Consider the following 18,656-nt stretch of genomic DNA (forward strand, 5'->3'; position numbering starts at 1 on the left):
AATAGAGCTGTATATTTGAGCTAAATCATGGATTTTCCGGCTCAGCCACTTGGACCAAATGCGGCAAGGTAATAGAACAATTTGGTTGTCTTTTGCGGTGCAGTCTGGACAAAGCCAAGCCTGATGTAGGATATATAAACCCTCTGGTCTTCGTCTCAAAGTATTGTTTCATTCTTTTTCACTTCGAACACCTCAACCGTCACAGAAACCACCGAAATGAGCCCTCCAATGACTAAAGCCTCCCTGCTGTCATCTGGCATCGTTTTGCTTGCATCAGTGCTAGGTGTCTCGGCAGACTGCGCTCTTCCCTCTACCTACAGTTGGACATCAACTGGTGCGCTAGCCGAGCCCAAGTCAGGATGGGCAGCACTCAAGGACTTTACAAATGTGGTCTACAACGGCCAGCACCTCGTGTATGCATCGAGAACTGATACATCGGGAAGCTATGGCTCAATGAACTTTGGTCTCTTTTCGGACTGGTCTGACATGGCCTCGGCTAGTCAGAACGCCATGAATGTCGGCACCGTTGCCCCGACACTCTTCTACTTCCAACCGAAGGACGTTTGGATCTTGGCCTACCAATGGGGATCTTCTTCATTCTCATACCGAACATCAAGTGATCCCTCCAACGCAAATGGATGGTCTTCCGAACATGCCCTTTTCTCTGGGAGCATCTCTGGCACCGATACTGGCGTTATCGACCAGACTGTCATTGGCGATGCTTCAAACATGTACCTCTTCTTCGCCGGAGACAATGGCAAGATCTACCGCACCAGCATGTCCATTGATGATTTCCCTGGCGACTTCGGCACTGTCTCAGAGGTCATCATGAGTGACACAGTTGCAAATCTGTTCGAAGCAGTCCAGGTGTACACAGTGAAAGGACAGAATCAGTACTTGATGATTGTTGAGGCAATGGGTGCAAATGGAAGGTACTTCCGCTCCTTTACTGCCAACAGCCTTGACGGTACATGGACAGCACAGGCGGCAACTGAGGCCCAGCCCTTCGCTGGAAAGGCCAACAGTGGCGCTACTTGGACGAACGACATTAGTCATGGTGACCTTGTTCGAAGTAACCCTGATCAGACTATGACTGTCGATGCTTGCAACCTGCAGCTTCTCTATCAGGGAAGAGATCCCAATCAAAACCCCGACTATAACCTTCTGCCTTACCGGCCGGGTGTTCTGACACTGAAGCAGTAGAGCAAGTGTTTCTTTGGCTCGGTATTCGCGCTATATATTTTGGAGAACAAATACGAGCCAGCGCAATTGATTATATTGAGCTCTATGTATTTGAGTGTTTCAAATGAACACCGCGTTTACCTGGAAGTATTTGACACAGAATGTAATTTGGTAAAGATGACAGGGAAGCAAGAATTAGGTTTCAGTTTCGAAAAATAAGTTCCTTCCCCTTTATGATGGCTTACACTGCTCACACTACAAGAGCTATGAATTTCATAAAACATACATTGAAGAATACTTATGGCTCCCAGTAGCGGGATAGAAACTATTAGATAGTATCAAGGTATTGCATCGGGTCTCATAGTGGATACCGTACCCAGTGCAAGGATGACATGGCTAATTATGATAATAGAAATATTCAGATAATATTAGCCCGGTAATGTGCTACTTCACATCAGGCTTGCTCGGTCTCACGAGCTACTGGGTTGACACATCCACAAACTTTCACTTACATACCTAAACGGCCTGAGATTGAGTCAATTTGACAAGGATTTGACCACACGGTAAATGGCAAACTCAAAGGTATAAATCACTTGCTCATCGATTTGCGCGATTTCGATAGTTAATGTGTCGTCCGCATAAGTGTACGTACGATTCCCCAAATCGGTTGGAGTACCCACCCGAGTGTATAGATTTCCACTATCAAGTCTCAGCGTCTGAATTTCAAGTTCATCACTCGTTGAAAATCCCACTGCACTCGGATCAGAAAGCGCAATGCTCCATGTTCTTGCCATAGGGCGAACACCGGCCAGGACGCGAACGCAGTGGTCCCCGACCACGGCATATGTATCTCCCAGGGTGTTATTGGTCAGTTATTCGGACCTTATGACTAGTCATCTCTAGGTTGTCGTCCCTTCAGACTGGATAATCACGACACGGCCAATACTCCAGATCGTTGATGTCGTTGTTCGGCCACACAGACTTTTTGTCCAAAAGACTGGAAGGCTGCCATGGAACGTATAGTCACCACACCATTTTGCTCGCAAGCCAACTGTAATCTCACGCTGCATTTGAGCAATGTTCCAAGCTGCCCCTGAAGATTGTTGCTGATCTATATTGCCATACTCGTTCAGCACGACGCGGTCATTATAGACGACGCTGGCGTTGCTTAGGAGTCCGTCGAGAGCTCAAAGAGAAGTTTTCAAATCTCCTTTTTCTTAAAGAAAGCGCAGCGTAATTCAGCTTGGGACACTGTTGGTGGATTTGACAAATTCTACCCATCCGGGAAAACCAATCCTCAGCTCCGCGATCAGACAAATGATCGCATGATGGGCCGGCAGTCTTTTCATTGAAAAAAACTCATTAGTGAGTCCAAAGTCAATAACCTGATCCGAAATACGTTTCAATCAGACTTGGCAGACCAACTTATATAGCACGATGATGGGTAAGTCCCCAAATTTCAAAGAAGCGATCCATGGCTCTACACTAGTATTTAGTATTGTCTATCTCGTTCGTGATATCGAAATAGACACCATTAATCACGTTCTGACCTGTAAAGATTTTGAAGATCGACGAAAGAAAATTGTTGTAAGAGGTCCAGTCACCATTGTGGCCAGGAGTTGGGATTTCTGCCGCTGAAGAATACCCATCAATACCCCAGAGATCATGGAGCAAAACCTGCAAATTAGTACCAAAGCATTAGTATGTGTATACTTGTGAATTTTCGAGTCCGAACGGCAATACAGGCCCGTCAATATAGCTCATATATAACTACGGAGAAAGATAAAACAGGCCTTGAACTCATCATAGCCATAAATACAACCCCTTCAGCCTCATTCCGCAGATTGCAGAAGCCCATTTTGGTGCAGAAATGATCTCAAATTTGATACTGGTTGTCTGGGACACTATAAAGTATACCAGATGCAAGGTGCTCCAGGGTCCAGTGTTGTTGCCTAAGTAGGCTCGAGATATGCCACCTAGTTCGCGCTTGCTAAAGTGAGCGTTTGCAACAATACTGAGACTTATTATCGAAGCAAGTGCAGCACCTATCTTTGTCATGAGATGAGCTGGATGAAGTGATGCATATGTGAAGAAGCAAAGCTACGAAGCTTTGATATGCATTTTCTCTATAGCTAGCTGTGCACAATTGCTCGTCTGATGACGTCCACAGGGGATGATGCCATGATTCTCAGTAATTTCTCTTACACCAAAGTAATAAGTGATGTTACAGCAGCTTGGATTCCCGCGGGAGCTACAAGTGCTAAAACCGGAGAACATGATGTAACACAATTTGATAATTCGTTCAAAATGTACCTAGAGTATAATATGAACAAGCTCCCCGCATTTTGAGACCCTTCACATCATTCTTTCGGGGTCTGATGCTTGCATTAGCGTGGAATGGGAAAATAGGCTGAAAGCCAAAAGTTAGGTCTCTGGTGGGGTATGTCAACCTGAACCTGGATTCAGCAAACTCAGTGGGGTTGAAGATGAGGGGCTTGCACGACGGGTATCATCTGTCAGTACATTTAGCCAGGAGAGCGAGCTCTGTATAAGCCTGGAAGTGAATAGTTCCGGATATCCCGAGAATTGAGACGGAATTAGTTGACGCCAACGCTCTTCGATCTCTAGCATCTGGAACTCCACAAGATTTTTCAAATTACCTATGGTTAGGCCCTTTCAGCCCTACAGTTTTTTGTTGAAGGATATGGCTAAATTGTTTTCTGCAATTAGCCTGCGGCCACCGCAAGTCAAGTTACGAACTTTAAGGGGCTGACAGTCTCCACCGGGAGTCCTTTTTTTTCCCACCTAGCTGTCCTATTGACTGTGTCGGGAATCTTAACTTGGCGTTTGTTATCAGCAAAGAAGTAAGGAGTGAGAAGGCAAAGTCGCTCAAGAATAAAATAGCGATTTTTTGTTAGGCAGAAGTTTCAGACTCAAGCCCAACCTAAGCTACCATTATCAAGAGACCTCTAGTTCTAAGTTGTTCGACCCCGTACCCCGTCGGGCATCCCACAAGGCTGTACAAGCCGGACTCCGAAGGCGAGATGACGGTTATGCCCCGTAACCCAGCTTCTTTATGGCAAGGATGCCCTAGGTGCAATTACCAAGGAGCCATGAGCATCCTCAGATTTCGTATTGCGGAATTCCCCACAAAATTGGGGAAGGGTCATTCGCATATCAAGGAGCGTTGATCTCCTAAGACCCTACATCAATCCATTCAGCCTAAACCAATTTATGTGACAGAATCCTTCAGCTTTTGGTTATTCATATTTACGATGCCAATATGGCACGAATAAGAGGCCAAATGTGCCCAGAGGAGGAAGTTACTGCTTACGGCACCCAATGATAAAGTAGGTTTCTAGCTCGTTCCAGCAGGGAAGGAACTGGTGATAAATGATTTTGGTTTAGGCTAGCCGTTATTGTCCACTTTTGAATGGGTCTTGGTGGTGTCGGGCCCGTGGGAGCCCCATATATTTAGCAGGGATGGATAGAGAGCGGCATTTTTTGAATATGGTGGGTTTGCTTGTTACAAATAGTTATCGGCGGTGGTATATAATGGCAATTATAGATTTGTTTAACACTGAAAGGTGCATAAATTGAATTCATGTCCCCAGATGAGCTCGATTTGACATTCTCTCTAAACGAGTAACGTCAAACTACTATCCCCTGCGTAGTCTCTCTTGTCTTTGTTAAATCCAGAAAATTAAAACAGCGATGAGATCGAAAGCCCGCCTAGAAGTGGTTGCCGCGACGCTGATAGAAGATGAACGTATCTCGTCGGAAATAGACAGGAAAGATTTGACTCTCGCCAAGCAGGTCGCCGAGAAAGAGTATGAACTAGGACTATGGCATGCGGTTCGCCGCTATCCAAGGCTTTGTCTTCCTCTTCTTCCTCTGGACTTGTTTTCCGTCTTCCTGAACCGAAGGACAAACCCTACGAGGAGCTGGACATTTCATTCGCGCGCCGAGTGAACACCCGCGAATTTGATAAATATGAGGTCAATGCCTACGCTGAAGATGAGCAGGCTCTTCAGAAATGGACTGAGAAGTAGCAATCTCTATACAAGGGTATCATTGTCCGAGGGTCAAATAAAGGTTTGGAAGTGGAGCTCTTCCACCGATCGGGGCCCGTGGCTACCGAGATGTATTGAAAGTTTAATTTGTAAACAAATTGTCCGAGCATTTCAGTCGCCCACCTTTGGGTCATTTAGATAATCTCGATGCCTAGGCAGCTTATCTAGAAGAGGGCAATAGACTGAATGTGTATTATCGATGTTTTGGGATCTGTGAATAGTAACCAATCTCAAGAAGTAATTTGATTCCTCCCCTCGCACACCCCGTCCTTTTCGTTTTAAAATCTTGATACGCGCTGGTATGATTGCCTTTAAATGTAAAATCATTTTCTGCCGGAATCGAGACTCACGAAATGGGACGCCTAATCACGCTGGCGTGGCGGTGATTATCGTCGCGCACTTGCAGCCTAAGAGCCTCCAAGCTAAAGAGGGGTACGTATCTTAGCTGCAGAACTTCTGCATCCAACCTCCCCTTTCGACACTACGCCCTCACTCGTTTTCTCTAGTAGAATCAGGCTCTACTCACACTCGTTACTCAGTTGTTCCTATTTTATGTTTTGTTTTTATTGCGTTTCAACATATTTACAGCCAAGTGTCACAAGTGCCACCCCAGTCCCCTGACGAATTGGTTGCAGACACCCCGCCCATATGCCAGTCTCATCCTTCAATCCCAACCAAGTGGATGTCTCAGCGCCATGGCGCGTTTTAACAGTCTGTCTTGCGGTGCTGCTGCTTCTCGGGTCAGTATCATGTTTCGATCATCGAGCTTCTTTGACAATCAAGGTCGCTAACTTGTTTTGGGCTTCAGCTATATGATAATGGCTGTGGCAACCAGTAACACCCAAGACACATTGCGAATTGACATCACTACATCTATAATTTGCGCATTCGCTTTTGTCGGAATATCCTATATTTCATCAGCCCTGATTGTTTTGCATCAACGACATCAAAAATCCTTCCTTATTCGCTACATATTCGGGTACGTATCTGATCTGCCCGAGGCTGATGATGTCGCTAATGATCACAGCCCCTACACCATAATGAACCTACTCGCACTGTTTAATACCCTTCTCAACATCTTTGCACGCGATCTCCCGCTGAACACATTGTGTGTCATGAGCATTGGTCTGCCCGCTGCGTTCTCTGCAATATATCCACTTGCAGCGCTATTTGTCTACCATGACAACTGCACAAACCATCACGCAGAGGACGGCACTCCCTTGCTGAGTGACGAAGAAATGCAACGAAGACAAATGCTTCGCTTGCTTCAAGATCAGTCCAGTGCGCCATCGCCAGATCTTATCCGAAACACGTATCGATTTGATTTACCTCAGGAGGACGTGGCTCCGAGATATTGGAGCGAGCGCGCGATTCACCGTTTATAGAGGGCAAACTGCACGGTCGCATCGAGGATAGGAACACGTGCATTGTTTATACAAATATTAATAGTGTATTATGTTGAGTCAACACAGACATGTGTCGAGAAGTACGGGATACAGCTGAGCATAGTTAGTTGCCGGCAACTTAATCAGCACACGTTGGACCTCGGCTCTTTCCCCATTTAAAAGTCCAGGAACCCGCCGCCGTCCGCGACGTCGACCTCATTTACTCTTTAGACGACCAGTGCTGCTCTGAAAATATGGCGAAACGCGTGACAATTTTTGACCCACCAGAGCAGGATCATTCCAAGGCGCTCATCGAGAATGTACTCGATCTGACGCCTGTAGCCGACCTCGGCCCAGTATGCATACCGTCGCACAACTTGAGAACCTGCCCCAGTCTAACAAATCCCCTCTTTGTCTAGGACGTCTTCACAAACACTCGCCCCCTATGGCACCCCCCCGGAGCTCGCGGCATCTACGGTGGCGCTGCGATCGCGCAGTCCCTATCAGCAGCGATGCGAACAGTCCCCACCGACTACGCCGTTCACAGCATGCACTGCTACTTTGTCCTTGCCGGTGACTCCGAGATTCCAATCTTATACCACGTTGAACGGGTCCGTGATGGAAGGAGCTTTATCACAAGGACCGTGCAGGCACGGCAACGGGGTCGGCCAATCTTTACTACAACGCTGAGTTTTAGTCGCGTAGGAAGTGGTGGTCAGAAGACTCTCAACCATGCTACTCAGAAGCCACAAGTACCATTGCCAACCGATGCTGAACCGGGAAGCATCAGGGCCTTGAGCGATGCTGGCGGGGGTCCCTTCGAGTCCAGAAAGGCGGGCATTTTGAACCGTAAGTCTCAGACCAGAACGTCCATGCCGTGCAATCTGTGTTAACGGAATTCGAATTGAATAGGCAACTCTCCCAACCCAGAAGACAAGAAAATTCGACGATATATTCGCGCTCGTGGTCACATCTCCGACGAAGGCGCCTATCAAGCACATCTGTCCGCTCTCGCATACATCACCGACAGTTATTTCATCGGAACTGTCTCACGTGTCCACGATATCCCCCGGTTCTCATCTCGTGCTGAGCTGGAGGGTCTTTTGAAAGCCCTCAAGAACCCATCCGACCTCGACGACGAGGATATCACTCGGGCCCTTAAGGAGCTGAAGGAGGAAGAGGCCGCGGAATTGCGCCGCCGGATAGAAGGTGCCCTTGTCAAAGCTTCAAACGTCAAATCCGAGAAAGATCATAATGAAGTTGGCATGATGGTCAGCCTGGACCACTCCATTTATTTTCACAACCCCATGGCATTCCGGGCCGATGAGTGGATGTTGTCTGAGACAGAAAGCACCTGGGCTGGAGAAGGACGAGGATTAGCACTCCAGAAGATTTGGTCCAAGGATGGATTACTTATTGCTACTTGCACACAAGAGGTAGGTGCATTGATCGTGTCTTCCTATGGAGTTAGTGGTTCATGCTAACATTGATACTAGGGTGTCGTGCGTTTAAAGCAAGATAAGCTTCCAAAGTCAAAGATCTAAGCACCTTGGCTATACCCCTTTTGACAGACTTGCTTCTTTCAGAATCAGTATGTTCAGTTTCGATTATTCTAACTTACCTTCCCCCGTATATTTGGGTGCCCACTGCTTTTGACTTCATGTGATTCTATTTTTGTACCTGAAGTTTGCCAAACCTTGCTTCAAGCTCGACTGCACAAATCCTTTTTTAATTCAATATATAGAAATAGCCATATGTTCATCTCCTATGTCTTCGCACCTTTGTAAGCAACATTGATATCTGAATACCAGACCAATTCACTCCGTGACTCGATTTTTGAATCTGAATATGACGAAACAAACAGCGCAAGACATGAATGAACAAAAAGTAACAAAAATAAACCAACTTTTGCGTTGTTGACAAAAAGCCGCCGACCCATTTTTGATCTTCCAGAGCCAAAATGCGAAATAGACACAGTAAATAACGTATGGTGTTACAGATTCAACTCAATCTTCATACTTCTCAGGCTCAGTCTTGGCCTCCTCCACCTGCTTCTGATAATATTTCAAGACTTTGTCACCCCACAGATGCTTTCCCTTATACTCCCCAACATAATCAGGCCAACTCCTCATTTCTTTGGCAAGATTGTTCAGCTCCTGCTTGGGGAGCTCGTCCAACGGGGTGAGATATGTCTTTACACCAAAGACGATAGCCCCTGTTCGTGGCAGCTTACGGAACGTTTGTCTTTCACGGCGAATGAGGATTTCAGAAGGGAGAGGGTTGATCAACTCCTTTTCACAAAGTGATTTTGGTCGGTAGAGAATCTCTGTTAGGTTTTCGTCGGGTCGTTTTACTTCGATGAAATAATTTGAGCGTTCCATTGGTGAGTTGGGAGTTAGACGGGAGAGGAATCTACCAGTTTTGTTAGTATAATTTGTTCCTATTCGGTGGCGCTTGTCAGGGGCTAAAAGTCTTACTTATCGACAGAGTTGGCAACGTGCTGGTGCCATAGCGGGACTGGGCCATGCAGTTGAGAGATGGTCCAGCCGATTCTCTGTTGCACCGTCCATCCTGTAGGGAACAGACTGGCACTTCCTGCTCTATAATGGTGTTAGTCCTGGGCATGATAATTGACAGTGGCTCAAACTTACAGGTAATATTCACCCTCCTCGTTTAGCATCAGAACACTCAGATCCTCCATTGTGAGACGAACGGCAGCCTCCAGGGCATCGGTTACGCCCTCCTTGGGGTCGCGTCCATTGACTGTGAATTTGTCGCCGGTCATGCGGTTGTCGACGATCTTTTGGTTGTTTTTGATGTTCATCTCAAAGTTGTTGGGGAATCTTTCACAGAGGAAGTCCGATACCTCTTCCAGTGCCTCCTGGCATGCATCGACAGACTCGGGGAGGCAACTTAAGACCTCGGACCTTTTCTCGTGCAACAACTGGTTGCGTACTCGGTGCTCATCCATATAGTTCTTGTCGAGGGTGAGCCAATTTTGTTTATCGAGTTTGCGGATATCCATCATGACACGGTACCGTTCTCTTCCTTTGATGGGCTGCGCTGGGTAAGGTGCCATGCGCTTGACATCTGATGAAGAAGAGGCATGCTTCAAACAGTACTTCTCCGACTTTGGCCACAGCCACTGTAACAGCTCTTTGTGATGTCTTACGGCGAATAGAAAGACGAATATCGGAATCGCCACGATCGAAAAAGTTGTCATACTTTTCCCATTCAATGTGCTTGCGTTGTAAGCCGTTGGAACTTGTCTTCTTTTGGAAAATGAAGTCGACTAATCAGCAGTGCTAAATTTTAAAGGAAGGAAAAAGAAAAGAAAAAGGATGATTGTGGAGTAAGTCACCTGGAGCAGGTGAACATAAATATGACCTCGGAGCCATGAATAATGACCTAATCCGGGACCAGGCAGCAAACCTGAAAGATCACCAGACAATCAAGTCAGCTCTAATTTTCGGGAATAAAAATGGATAACTCTGGCAGCTGCATACCACATTCCTGATCCAGCTGAACTGTGTCTGCGGATTTGCTGTGATACGCTCAAGGATTCCCCGCAAAAATAATAATAATAATAACCCAATTTCACCGGGGAGTACTAACAGACATATGATCTCAGAGTTTAAATTAATTGTTTTGTGTTCAGTTCGAGGTATGCAGGCTGTGCACCAGATCAGCTCGAGTGGAGGGCGAACTCTCAAATCCCCAAGTTCTTACTGGCTCGTCGTTGGATATGAGCAGACACCCCCACACACTTAGATCTTTCACTAATCCCAGAATAGCTATGTTGGCACGAAATGCCCTAGCCTTGAATCGTCAAGCTCGCGTATACTGTCTGTGCGCGGCGCCCGCGTGAACCTCCAGCCCTGCTGAACAACAATGCCAACATGTTCAAGGCAAAATTAGACACCGGATACCCTCGGAGGAAGTAATTTCTAGCACATGATTCGTACCCGCGCGACGCGCTTGCCAAATGTAAGTACCCAAAGGCCGAAGGGACCGGATGTTTGATCTGAGTCACGCAGGTCCAGCTCCTGTTGATCGCCCGCAGCACCCGCGCATTCGGGGGTACTGGAGCTGACTGGCTCGGGGCCTGATCTAGTTCAGGTGCACATCACACCGTCACCAAACTAAATCGATAGGCACATGGAATGAGCTGACGAATCAGTGCCCTGGTGGTGGGGGGGCTCTAAAGGGGGGCTGTTCTCCAACGGCCTAGTGCCTTCACTTCCGCGGCCCCGATTAAAGATACCAGGATGACTGTTACTACTTCATTTTTGACGTGTTTGAAATGCAATTGCGTTGGGCGAATACATTTTACATGTCTACATGCTATACTTACCTCCGGTCGGACACCTCGGAATCGAGGAAACAGGATATAACCCATAGACTGTATTAAAATTGCCACTATGTGTCCCACACCAGGATCACCAGGCCCAGAATACGCCATACTCCACAACCTCTGGGGCTCCCGCTGCAACCGCCCATCCCCCTTTCGCGCAAAGCGCGATTGCCGCTATGTCTTACATGTCCGTTTTCGCCCCGTACATTCTCTCTCTGTTCTCTGTTGTTTTCAATTGAAAGACTAGATTATTGTGATTAGTCTATTTTCTATTTTGCTTTTTTCCGCCTCTTCGTCATGGCCCATGCTACTGCCCGTCACATATTGAAACACAGACCACCATTTCCAGGATCAATTGAATCGATCTGCAAAGTATAACAGAGATTCGCCACCGCTACTTAGAATTGGGACCATTTGTTTGCGCATTTCATTCATAACCAGACGAGGCAATCGAATCTTATACATAATTATTTGTTTAGTCCCTACTTGACCCGTTTCCGACTTTAAAACACCCCAGCCAATCACTGTATCTGCTTTGCCGTGTCCAAGTCTTTCCCTTCCTGGGCAGAGTCTAGACCTCTTCCCGATCCTAGCCTTGTCCCCTATCCCTGATTCTAGCCCTAGCACCGACGATTAGAGTGGAGATCAATACATGCCAACCCTGTCAAAGGGCCTTCTGTCAATTGTCCCATCGGGTCCGTGAAGTCTAACCTTTTTCAATTTTTTCTAGGTAATACGCACAGACGATGAGATCAGCTGCCCTGAGGCAGTCCCTTTCTCTGAATGACGGCAACTGCCTCTGACGGAAAGGCAGTTTGGACCGAGAGGGTGGCCGTCCGCATCCCTTGATTGGCCAAGGTTACCTTTCGGCGCTGGATATATTTGTTTAGTTGGAAGGCTGCGTTTCTTAGATTAGTATTTCATCGGGCGCCTTTGAGGATAAAAGAGTAAAAGCCACAGTTTGCAGCCAGAATCCGTGAAAATAAAGCAAGGTAGGGGCATCTGTCAGCATTTCGTACAGTATTTACGGGTGGTGGCCCACGAGGATTACTTTTTCATCAGCCACGTTCTTGGTGCTCACGTTGTGCCCGATGTATCTGTCACATTTGGTCTGAGTGATTCGCCGAATCGCAAGCCACGCCAAATTTGGAAACTTGTCATGCTCACTTGTGTACCTCGAGGGAGTATGACGTTATTCAACGGTCGATAGATAAATCAAGGATACTTGATCTGGCTGTTTTGAGCCCCTGAATATGAAGTGTTTGTTCCTTATATCATACATAAATTATCGGGTGACAGGGACTTAGGCGACAGTAGCACGAATCAAGGTCTTGGTCAAACGCCTGATGCAGATTTAATCCTTGAAACTGGCTTTCGGCTTGGTAATGCCAAGTATCATGAAACGATTGGCCCCTTTGCAATGTACAGTATGCCATATTTTACAAATTGAAGTCTTCTCCAAGAAGCTGTTCGCCTAGATGCCACAGCCTATCGGCGGTCTCTGCTCCGCAAGCATGAATCGCTGGGTTTTTCAATTGACAATCACTGAAGTATAAACCAGACAGATCTAAAAATGATGGAATGTTAGCAGGTAGAACCATATTGACCTGGTATGTAGCATCACCTTCAAGGGCTGGGTTCAGGGCGGCGAAGAGGGTAGTGGCGCAACCTTGCTGAAGGGTCTTCCGGTCCGCAACTTCAAAATCCGTAACTTGGGCAATTGATCAGCTATATTGGTTTGGAATAGCAAGTTGGAGCATTGACGCACTTGATTGTGACTTTACTCGCGCATCAGATATTGACTCTGAATCTACATGACGTTGAAGACCTGATGCGATACCTAATACTGTTAACAGACGATCTCACATAATTCTTGCTATCACATACTTCCTGGGTGAATCGCAAAAGATGCAATGTCTCTGCTTGGGATACGTCTTGCCAGGTGGTTGGCCATAAGTATCAATGCTGTCTTTGACTGGCCATATGCTTTCCATGTGTCATAAGCAGTACCGCCCTAACCAAAGAAGATCCATCATGAGAAAATATTCAGTTGCAGAAAATTCCGTATGTTCGCCATACTTACCTCGAAATCTATATCTTCGAATCGAATACCCTCAAACCGATGTGCGGAGCTGCTCACGTTGACGATACGCGCACCCGGCCCAGCAGCGCGGAGCTTAGGGAGCAGAAGACCAGTTAATAGAAAAGGACCCAGGAAATTTGTTCCAAATTGTACCTCGAACCCATCTTTGGTCGTGCCATAGGGACAAGCCATGATGGCGGCATTGTTGATGAGGACATCAATGCGATCAAAATGACCGTTTATTTCTGCAGCGGCTGCTCTTATTGAGAATTGATCACTTAGATCCAAGGAAACAAAGACTGCCTTGATATTTGAGTTGATCTCAGTAATTTTGTCGATGACCGGCTGGATTTTGACGCGATCCCGGCCTGCAAGAATGACAGTTGATGGAGATTTCGATGCTAGACAGAGTGCAGTTTCCGCACCAATCCCTCCGTCACTTGGTCCAGTTATCAGGACTATCTCTGAGGTTAGCTGGACTCAATAGGCGGGGGAGATTCATCTTACATGTCCGCCCTCTGATCCGCCCCTCAAATTCGTGCACGACTTCAGTACCCGTGGAGGACCACGACCAGCTAGTCATTGTGATGATTGGGTTGCTTATATTGGAATTAAACTTGATTCTTTTGTATCCTGGACTTGAGCGAAAAGTGGTTTATATAGGGAGGGCTTACCGGGCAACCAAAAGTCTAAGTCTCCGGTATCGCTTTTAAGACTCCGGCATCTCCTTTAACTCCGTCACTGTACATGAAGGCCCTGCCCTCGTCATTGCTTTGAAACTTGAATGTAAATTTTCTCACGACTCAATAGTCAGATCCAGCATCGCAAGAAAATCATTTCCTCAATTCTCCGTGCACTTCATGATTGGCGCATATCACCGGATTCGGGCCCCGCCATGTCACTCTCAGGGCGCACTGAGTAATGCCCCAAGTTTCGACTTGTAAGGTTGTTTTTATTGTCAGATATGATTCTTGACTGAATTTTTACGGCTTGTTTGCAATTCTTGCCCGAAATAAGGGATCGGAGTCAGTCACGTCACTCGTATTCAATATCGGACTGAAGGCATGTCTCAAACAGCAGTACATACCAAAGTCGGCATAATGGGTGTGGAACTTGATGAATTGAATCAACCGTCCATGCTACATAGACAACTTCACCAATGCCTAGAAGCATCTTCAACGCGTCATTTGTCAAATGAAGAAACCTCTACAGGGAACGCTTACGGCCAACGACCCAGAGATCTTTCTCGCATCAATGCCGTGATTTTAATCACTACCCTCTCCGGCATTACCTTTGTTGGCAGCATGAGTGGTGGGTTATTGACCGTTGGATTACCCACCATTGCGGCTGACTTGGACTTGCCAGATAATCTATTGCCCTGGTAAGTGAGACGATCAAGTTGGTATTCACATAAAATCAATTTTTCAGCTATTCTAACCAGACCTTGAACTAGTTTAGGCCGGCCTCAGTCTACTCGTGAGACTCCAGTTCCCAACTTCAGATGGTGAATATCTAACCAATCCCAGTCTTGCAAATGGATGTTGTCTTCTACTCGCAGGCTCAATTGTGGACTTGATAGGCAACCGGAGGATAAATATCTTCGGGTGTTTCCTCCAAGGATCATTTATTCTTGCATGTGGTGTAGCCCAGACAGGCATTCAAATAATTGTATTTCGTACATTCCAAGGCATCGCAACATCAATGTGTCTTCCGACGGCTTTCAGCATCTTGACAGATTCCATGCCAGCTGGAAGACGTCAAAATATCGGGTTTGCTTGTCTCAGACTTGGTCAACCTCTCGGATTTTCAGGTGCACTTGTTCTTGGTGGCCTTTTCCAAGCTACCTCTCTAGGTTGGGGATTCGGTTACTATCTCTGTGCAGGAACGGCCCTGACCCTTGCAATTTTGAACTTTTCAAGCTGCCAAAGGATGCAGAGCGAGGACCAATATCTTGGCACAGATTTAGCTCGGATATTGACTGGGTTGGAATTGTCTTATCCAGCGCTTGCTTGGGCATCATTTCTTATGTCTTTGCGTAGGTCCACTATTTCCATGATTGGGTGCCTCTCATCAACCCAACTAACTAGGTTCGCAGCACCATCACGGATAGTCCATCTAACATTGGCACACCTGAAAATATTGCCTTGCTCTGTGCTGCTGGTATTATGATCCCTGCGTTCTGGATTTGGATGAATTGGCGAGAGAAGAATGGCAAACCCGCATTGATCCCGAACTCCTTGTGGAAGAAAACCGCTTTTGCTTCCGTCTGCGCTATGGTCCTATTGTCCTGGGCAGTCTTGAACGGAATGGAAACAATTCTTAGTCTTTTGTAAGTGCTGGTCAACGTCATATGTGGATGTCGGTTCTAAAAAGGTTAACAGCTTCCAAGAGGTGCAAAACCTATCTGCCTTCCAGGCTGCACTTCGCTTCTTGCCAAAAATCATCATTGGCATCGTGCTGAATGTGGATACAGGACTTTCAGTTCATCGCTTGCACGCAACCATCTGGTGCTGGTTAGCACAGTACTGAGTGCTGGCTCTCCGCTCCTGATGGCCATCATTAATCCGAGCTGGTCGTGGTGGTATTGCGCTTTTTGGGCCATGCTGCTTGGTCCTCTTTCCACAGATGGTAGGTCTCTCGGTTTCGCGAATTGAGGGTTCACTGACAATCGGACATAGTCATTTTCACAGTTGCGAACTTGATCATCACCGATGCATTTACTCCGAAGACGCAGGGACTTGCCGGTGCAGTATTCAATACGATCGCACAGTTTGGAACATCTATTGGACTGACCATCTTCGCCATCATCTCCGCGGGTGTCACTCAAGGCTCCATATATTCAAGCAAAGGCTCACCGGAAGCACTGGTGACCGGTTATAGAGCCGTATTTTGAACATGTTTTGGGTTGATGGTGGCGGCATGTGGCGTTGGGGCCTGGGGGTTGCGGAAGGTTGGGAAGGTAGGATTGAAGAAGGAGTAAGATGGCCAAGTACGTACAGATATGGACCGGGGATAAGGTACACGAGACAAGTTGCAGATAAGCAGGTATTAAAGTCAATTTCATTATTACTCAATGCTTGCCTGATGCAATAATATGATGTCTGAATAGTATCTGGTATGCCCTAGAGTTTCAAATATGGGGGAAGATCGGTCATGTGGCAAAGAAAAGACCATTTGAACGCCCATGCAACTTTTGGTAGCCCTAGTATCATCTAGCCGGTTCCTGTTCTGATAAAAATTAAAGAATAAGTATGTAGTCCGTGTCACCTCATGATAGAAATTGTGAAAACTTTTGCGTCGCCAGAACGATAGAGATGGAAATCAAAAGTAAAACCTGTTGGCAGATCCTAGATAGGCACACATGCGAAGAGCGTGGACTGGAATTATATGTGGGTAACGAAAACTGCAATCGATCTAACAAATGATCGACGCCTTGTCAGCGTGGCTGCGGGCAGTATCGATTCTCGTTATCGAACGACTGGTATTGCACGACGGAACAGGTTTGAGTTCATCAGAGCCATTAGCAAGACGCTCCTCTCGTTCCAGTTCCAGTCGTTCAACCTGCTTAAGGCGCTTGAGTTCCTGGCAGAACTTGCTGTTAGCTCTGATCCGGTCACCATATCGGATAAAGGCAAAGGGGATAACAGAGACAGCCAGGCTGAGGAATGCAATAAGACTGCAAGCCCAAGCCACGCCGAGACGGTCGAACATTGGCTTGGCAGCCAGAGGAATCACGGCTCCTAGGATACTCCGCGTGCAGCTTGCAGCGGATTGTGCACTTGCAGAGAGAGTTTCGTAGGCGTCCGTAAGATAGTTGAGCATGGCCATGAAAATTAGGAGATAGCCCATTCCGAAGGGAATTCCGGAGAGAAATGGTACCACCCAGTGAATATTTGGCGAGGATGTCCATCCTACCCAGAACAAGGAAATAACGTAGAGCGGTCCTCCAATGCAGGCGAGAGGGAGTCTTCGGTATTCTTCGATGAAGGCCCATTCGGCGTTGCGGGCTTTTGCTCGTGCTAGGTAGCCGTCGTACCACAAGAAAACTCCGCATGCAAGGATGGCACCAATACCAACTATAAAAATAAGGTAAATAAACGTTTCCGGGGCCTGATTAACTGTTGACACTCACTTGGCAAGAACATCAGACCGGAGACACCAGGACTCATTTTGTAGATGCCTGTGAGAGATTTTTTAGCCCTTCCTACCAAACACGACAGCAAGTGGTATTGGGCATAGATCACCAACCTTGAAAAATGATAGGGTAGGCCTCGAAGTAAAGGTAGAAAATCGCGTATGCAAGCGCAAGATACAGAGAACTCAAAGAAACGATGTACTCGTGCATAATCATGCGGAAAGGGCGTGAGATCGTGATGAGGAACATTTCTCGCAGGTTGCGGCTCTCCACATCCAATGGAGACACGATGCTCGAGTTACCAGTATCTTTGCGAAGTTTTTTCGCGCGACGCTTCAGTATCACGGGCCCATAGGTTTCAGGCATGAAGATGACCAACGGGAAAGTCGCTCCTGAGCAAATAAGGCCGATCCAGAAACACCACCGCCAGCTAACGACGGCAACAAATCCAGATACCCAGGGTCCGATGATTGGTCCAAAGGTTGTGCACTGTGCGAAAGTTAGTTTCTGAACTCGGAGCAAATCGGCATACGCAAAAAGAAGAAATCTTACGGCCATGAAGTATGCCATCAAGCGACCTCTGAGCGTGGGATCGTCATGTACGTCGGCAAACAGTCCACCGACAGTGGCAATAGGCGCCGAGGCCACCATACCGTTGAGTAATCTGAAGATAAGCAATGAGGTATATGAATCTGCCACTGCGCAAGCTAGTGTGAAAATCATGAAGCCACAATAAGCTATAAGCAAAGGTGGCTTCCGGCCGAAGTACTCAGAGCTTGGTCCCCATAGTAGAGGTCCCAAGATGTAACCGATTAGGAAGATGGAGATTGGTAATACAAGGGCTGCTTGGTTTGTGATGTGAAATTCTTCGGCGATTTGAGGGATGGCGTTGCTACAGATCGATGAACCAATCGTGCTGTTCATGACCTGCATGACACCAGATGCGAGGACTAAGAACTTTCTCTTCTATCGGAGTATTAGTAACTGAGTGTTTCAGGCTCTGGCCTTGAGCCCGTTGAAACATACCTTTCCCCAATTTACGGGATTTTCTGGGTCATTCTGCCCGAAAGAGACAATGGTTTTTGAAGCCACACGACAAAACCGCGAGTATGAAGGATTTCCATACCGCTCCTGGATGGGCTCATGGTTGAATTCTGAGTGTTGATCCTCAGAATTGCGTGAGCTGTGTTGTGACTCATTGGATGGCATCTCTATGTCCTCTATGCAGCAAATTTAGAATTTGACCCCTATAATATAAAGCAAGGACAGACCTGTTGTTGACATGACCTTTTGCATGTTCTCCTCGGCAGTAAAGTGGTCCGACATCGTGATGGCCTTAGCTCGCCCATCAAATCGGTGATTTGTAGACCAACAGGCGGGGCACAAGAGTTATAAAGTGTCAAGGTGAAAAAAACCCACCCCCAAGGGGCCCATTTGAGGTTTG

General features: G+C 46.9%; 8 protein-coding genes across 8 annotated transcripts; 5 read left to right on the top strand and 3 right to left on the bottom strand.

Annotated features, from left to right (window-relative positions):
• Window positions 1-216: 216 nt before the first annotated feature.
• Window positions 217-1,203, top strand: N7508_002880 (uncharacterized protein; the record flags this gene model as incomplete). The annotated part of the gene is made up of 1 exon (XM_058460946.1): window positions 217-1,203. The coding sequence occupies one exon, from the start codon at window positions 217-219 to the stop codon at window positions 1,201-1,203; it is 987 nt and encodes a 328-aa protein (XP_058321523.1).
• A 3,824-nt stretch (window positions 1,204-5,027) lies between these two features.
• N7508_002881 (general substrate transporter) lies at window positions 5,028-5,234 on the top strand (the record flags this gene model as incomplete). The annotated part of the gene is made up of 1 exon (XM_058460947.1): window positions 5,028-5,234. The coding sequence occupies one exon, from the start codon at window positions 5,028-5,030 to the stop codon at window positions 5,232-5,234; it is 207 nt and encodes a 68-aa protein (XP_058321524.1).
• A 716-nt stretch (window positions 5,235-5,950) lies between these two features.
• Window positions 5,951-8,184, top strand: N7508_002882 (uncharacterized protein; the record flags this gene model as incomplete). Its single annotated transcript, XM_058460948.1, has 5 exons — window positions 5,951-5,995; window positions 6,880-6,996; window positions 7,060-7,489; window positions 7,553-8,076; window positions 8,137-8,184. 5 exons carry the CDS (start codon window positions 5,951-5,953, stop codon window positions 8,182-8,184), a joined length of 1,164 nt encoding a protein of 387 aa, XP_058321525.1.
• A 462-nt stretch (window positions 8,185-8,646) lies between these two features.
• N7508_002883 (heme-dependent oxidative N-demethylase family protein) lies at window positions 8,647-9,719 on the bottom strand (the record flags this gene model as incomplete). Its single annotated transcript, XM_058460949.1, has 3 exons — window positions 8,647-9,052; window positions 9,118-9,240; window positions 9,292-9,719. The coding sequence occupies 3 exons, from the start codon at window positions 9,717-9,719 to the stop codon at window positions 8,647-8,649; spliced, it is 957 nt and encodes a 318-aa protein (XP_058321526.1).
• Window positions 9,720-12,433: 2,714 nt separating this feature from the next.
• On the bottom strand, window positions 12,434-13,660 carry N7508_002884 (uncharacterized protein; the record flags this gene model as incomplete). The annotated part of the gene is made up of 5 exons (XM_058460950.1): window positions 12,434-12,705; window positions 12,763-12,834; window positions 12,882-13,008; window positions 13,078-13,535; window positions 13,585-13,660. The coding sequence occupies 5 exons, from the start codon at window positions 13,658-13,660 to the stop codon at window positions 12,434-12,436; spliced, it is 1,005 nt and encodes a 334-aa protein (XP_058321527.1).
• Window positions 13,661-14,177: 517 nt separating this feature from the next.
• N7508_002885 (uncharacterized protein) lies at window positions 14,178-14,653 on the top strand (the record flags this gene model as incomplete). The annotated part of the gene is made up of 3 exons (XM_058460951.1): window positions 14,178-14,458; window positions 14,531-14,553; window positions 14,604-14,653. The coding sequence occupies 3 exons, from the start codon at window positions 14,178-14,180 to the stop codon at window positions 14,651-14,653; spliced, it is 354 nt and encodes a 117-aa protein (XP_058321528.1).
• A 125-nt stretch (window positions 14,654-14,778) lies between these two features.
• N7508_002886 (uncharacterized protein) lies at window positions 14,779-15,970 on the top strand (the record flags this gene model as incomplete). Its single annotated transcript, XM_058460952.1, has 5 exons — window positions 14,779-14,846; window positions 14,960-15,112; window positions 15,173-15,406; window positions 15,551-15,705; window positions 15,756-15,970. The coding sequence occupies 5 exons, from the start codon at window positions 14,779-14,781 to the stop codon at window positions 15,968-15,970; spliced, it is 825 nt and encodes a 274-aa protein (XP_058321529.1).
• A 521-nt stretch (window positions 15,971-16,491) lies between these two features.
• On the bottom strand, window positions 16,492-18,538 carry N7508_002887 (MFS transporter; the record flags this gene model as incomplete). Its single annotated transcript, XM_058460953.1, has 6 exons — window positions 16,492-17,153; window positions 17,210-17,257; window positions 17,326-17,701; window positions 17,765-18,178; window positions 18,239-18,432; window positions 18,484-18,538. The coding sequence occupies 6 exons, from the start codon at window positions 18,536-18,538 to the stop codon at window positions 16,492-16,494; spliced, it is 1,749 nt and encodes a 582-aa protein (XP_058321530.1).
• Between the last annotated feature and the right edge of the window lie 118 nt (window positions 18,539-18,656).

The sequence above is a fragment of the Penicillium antarcticum genome (genome assembly GCF_028974205.1).
Source record: "Penicillium antarcticum strain IBT 31339 chromosome Unknown utg000003l_segment0_segment0, whole genome shotgun sequence".
Classification (NCBI taxonomy): Eukaryota; Fungi; Ascomycota; class Eurotiomycetes; order Eurotiales; family Aspergillaceae; genus Penicillium; species Penicillium antarcticum.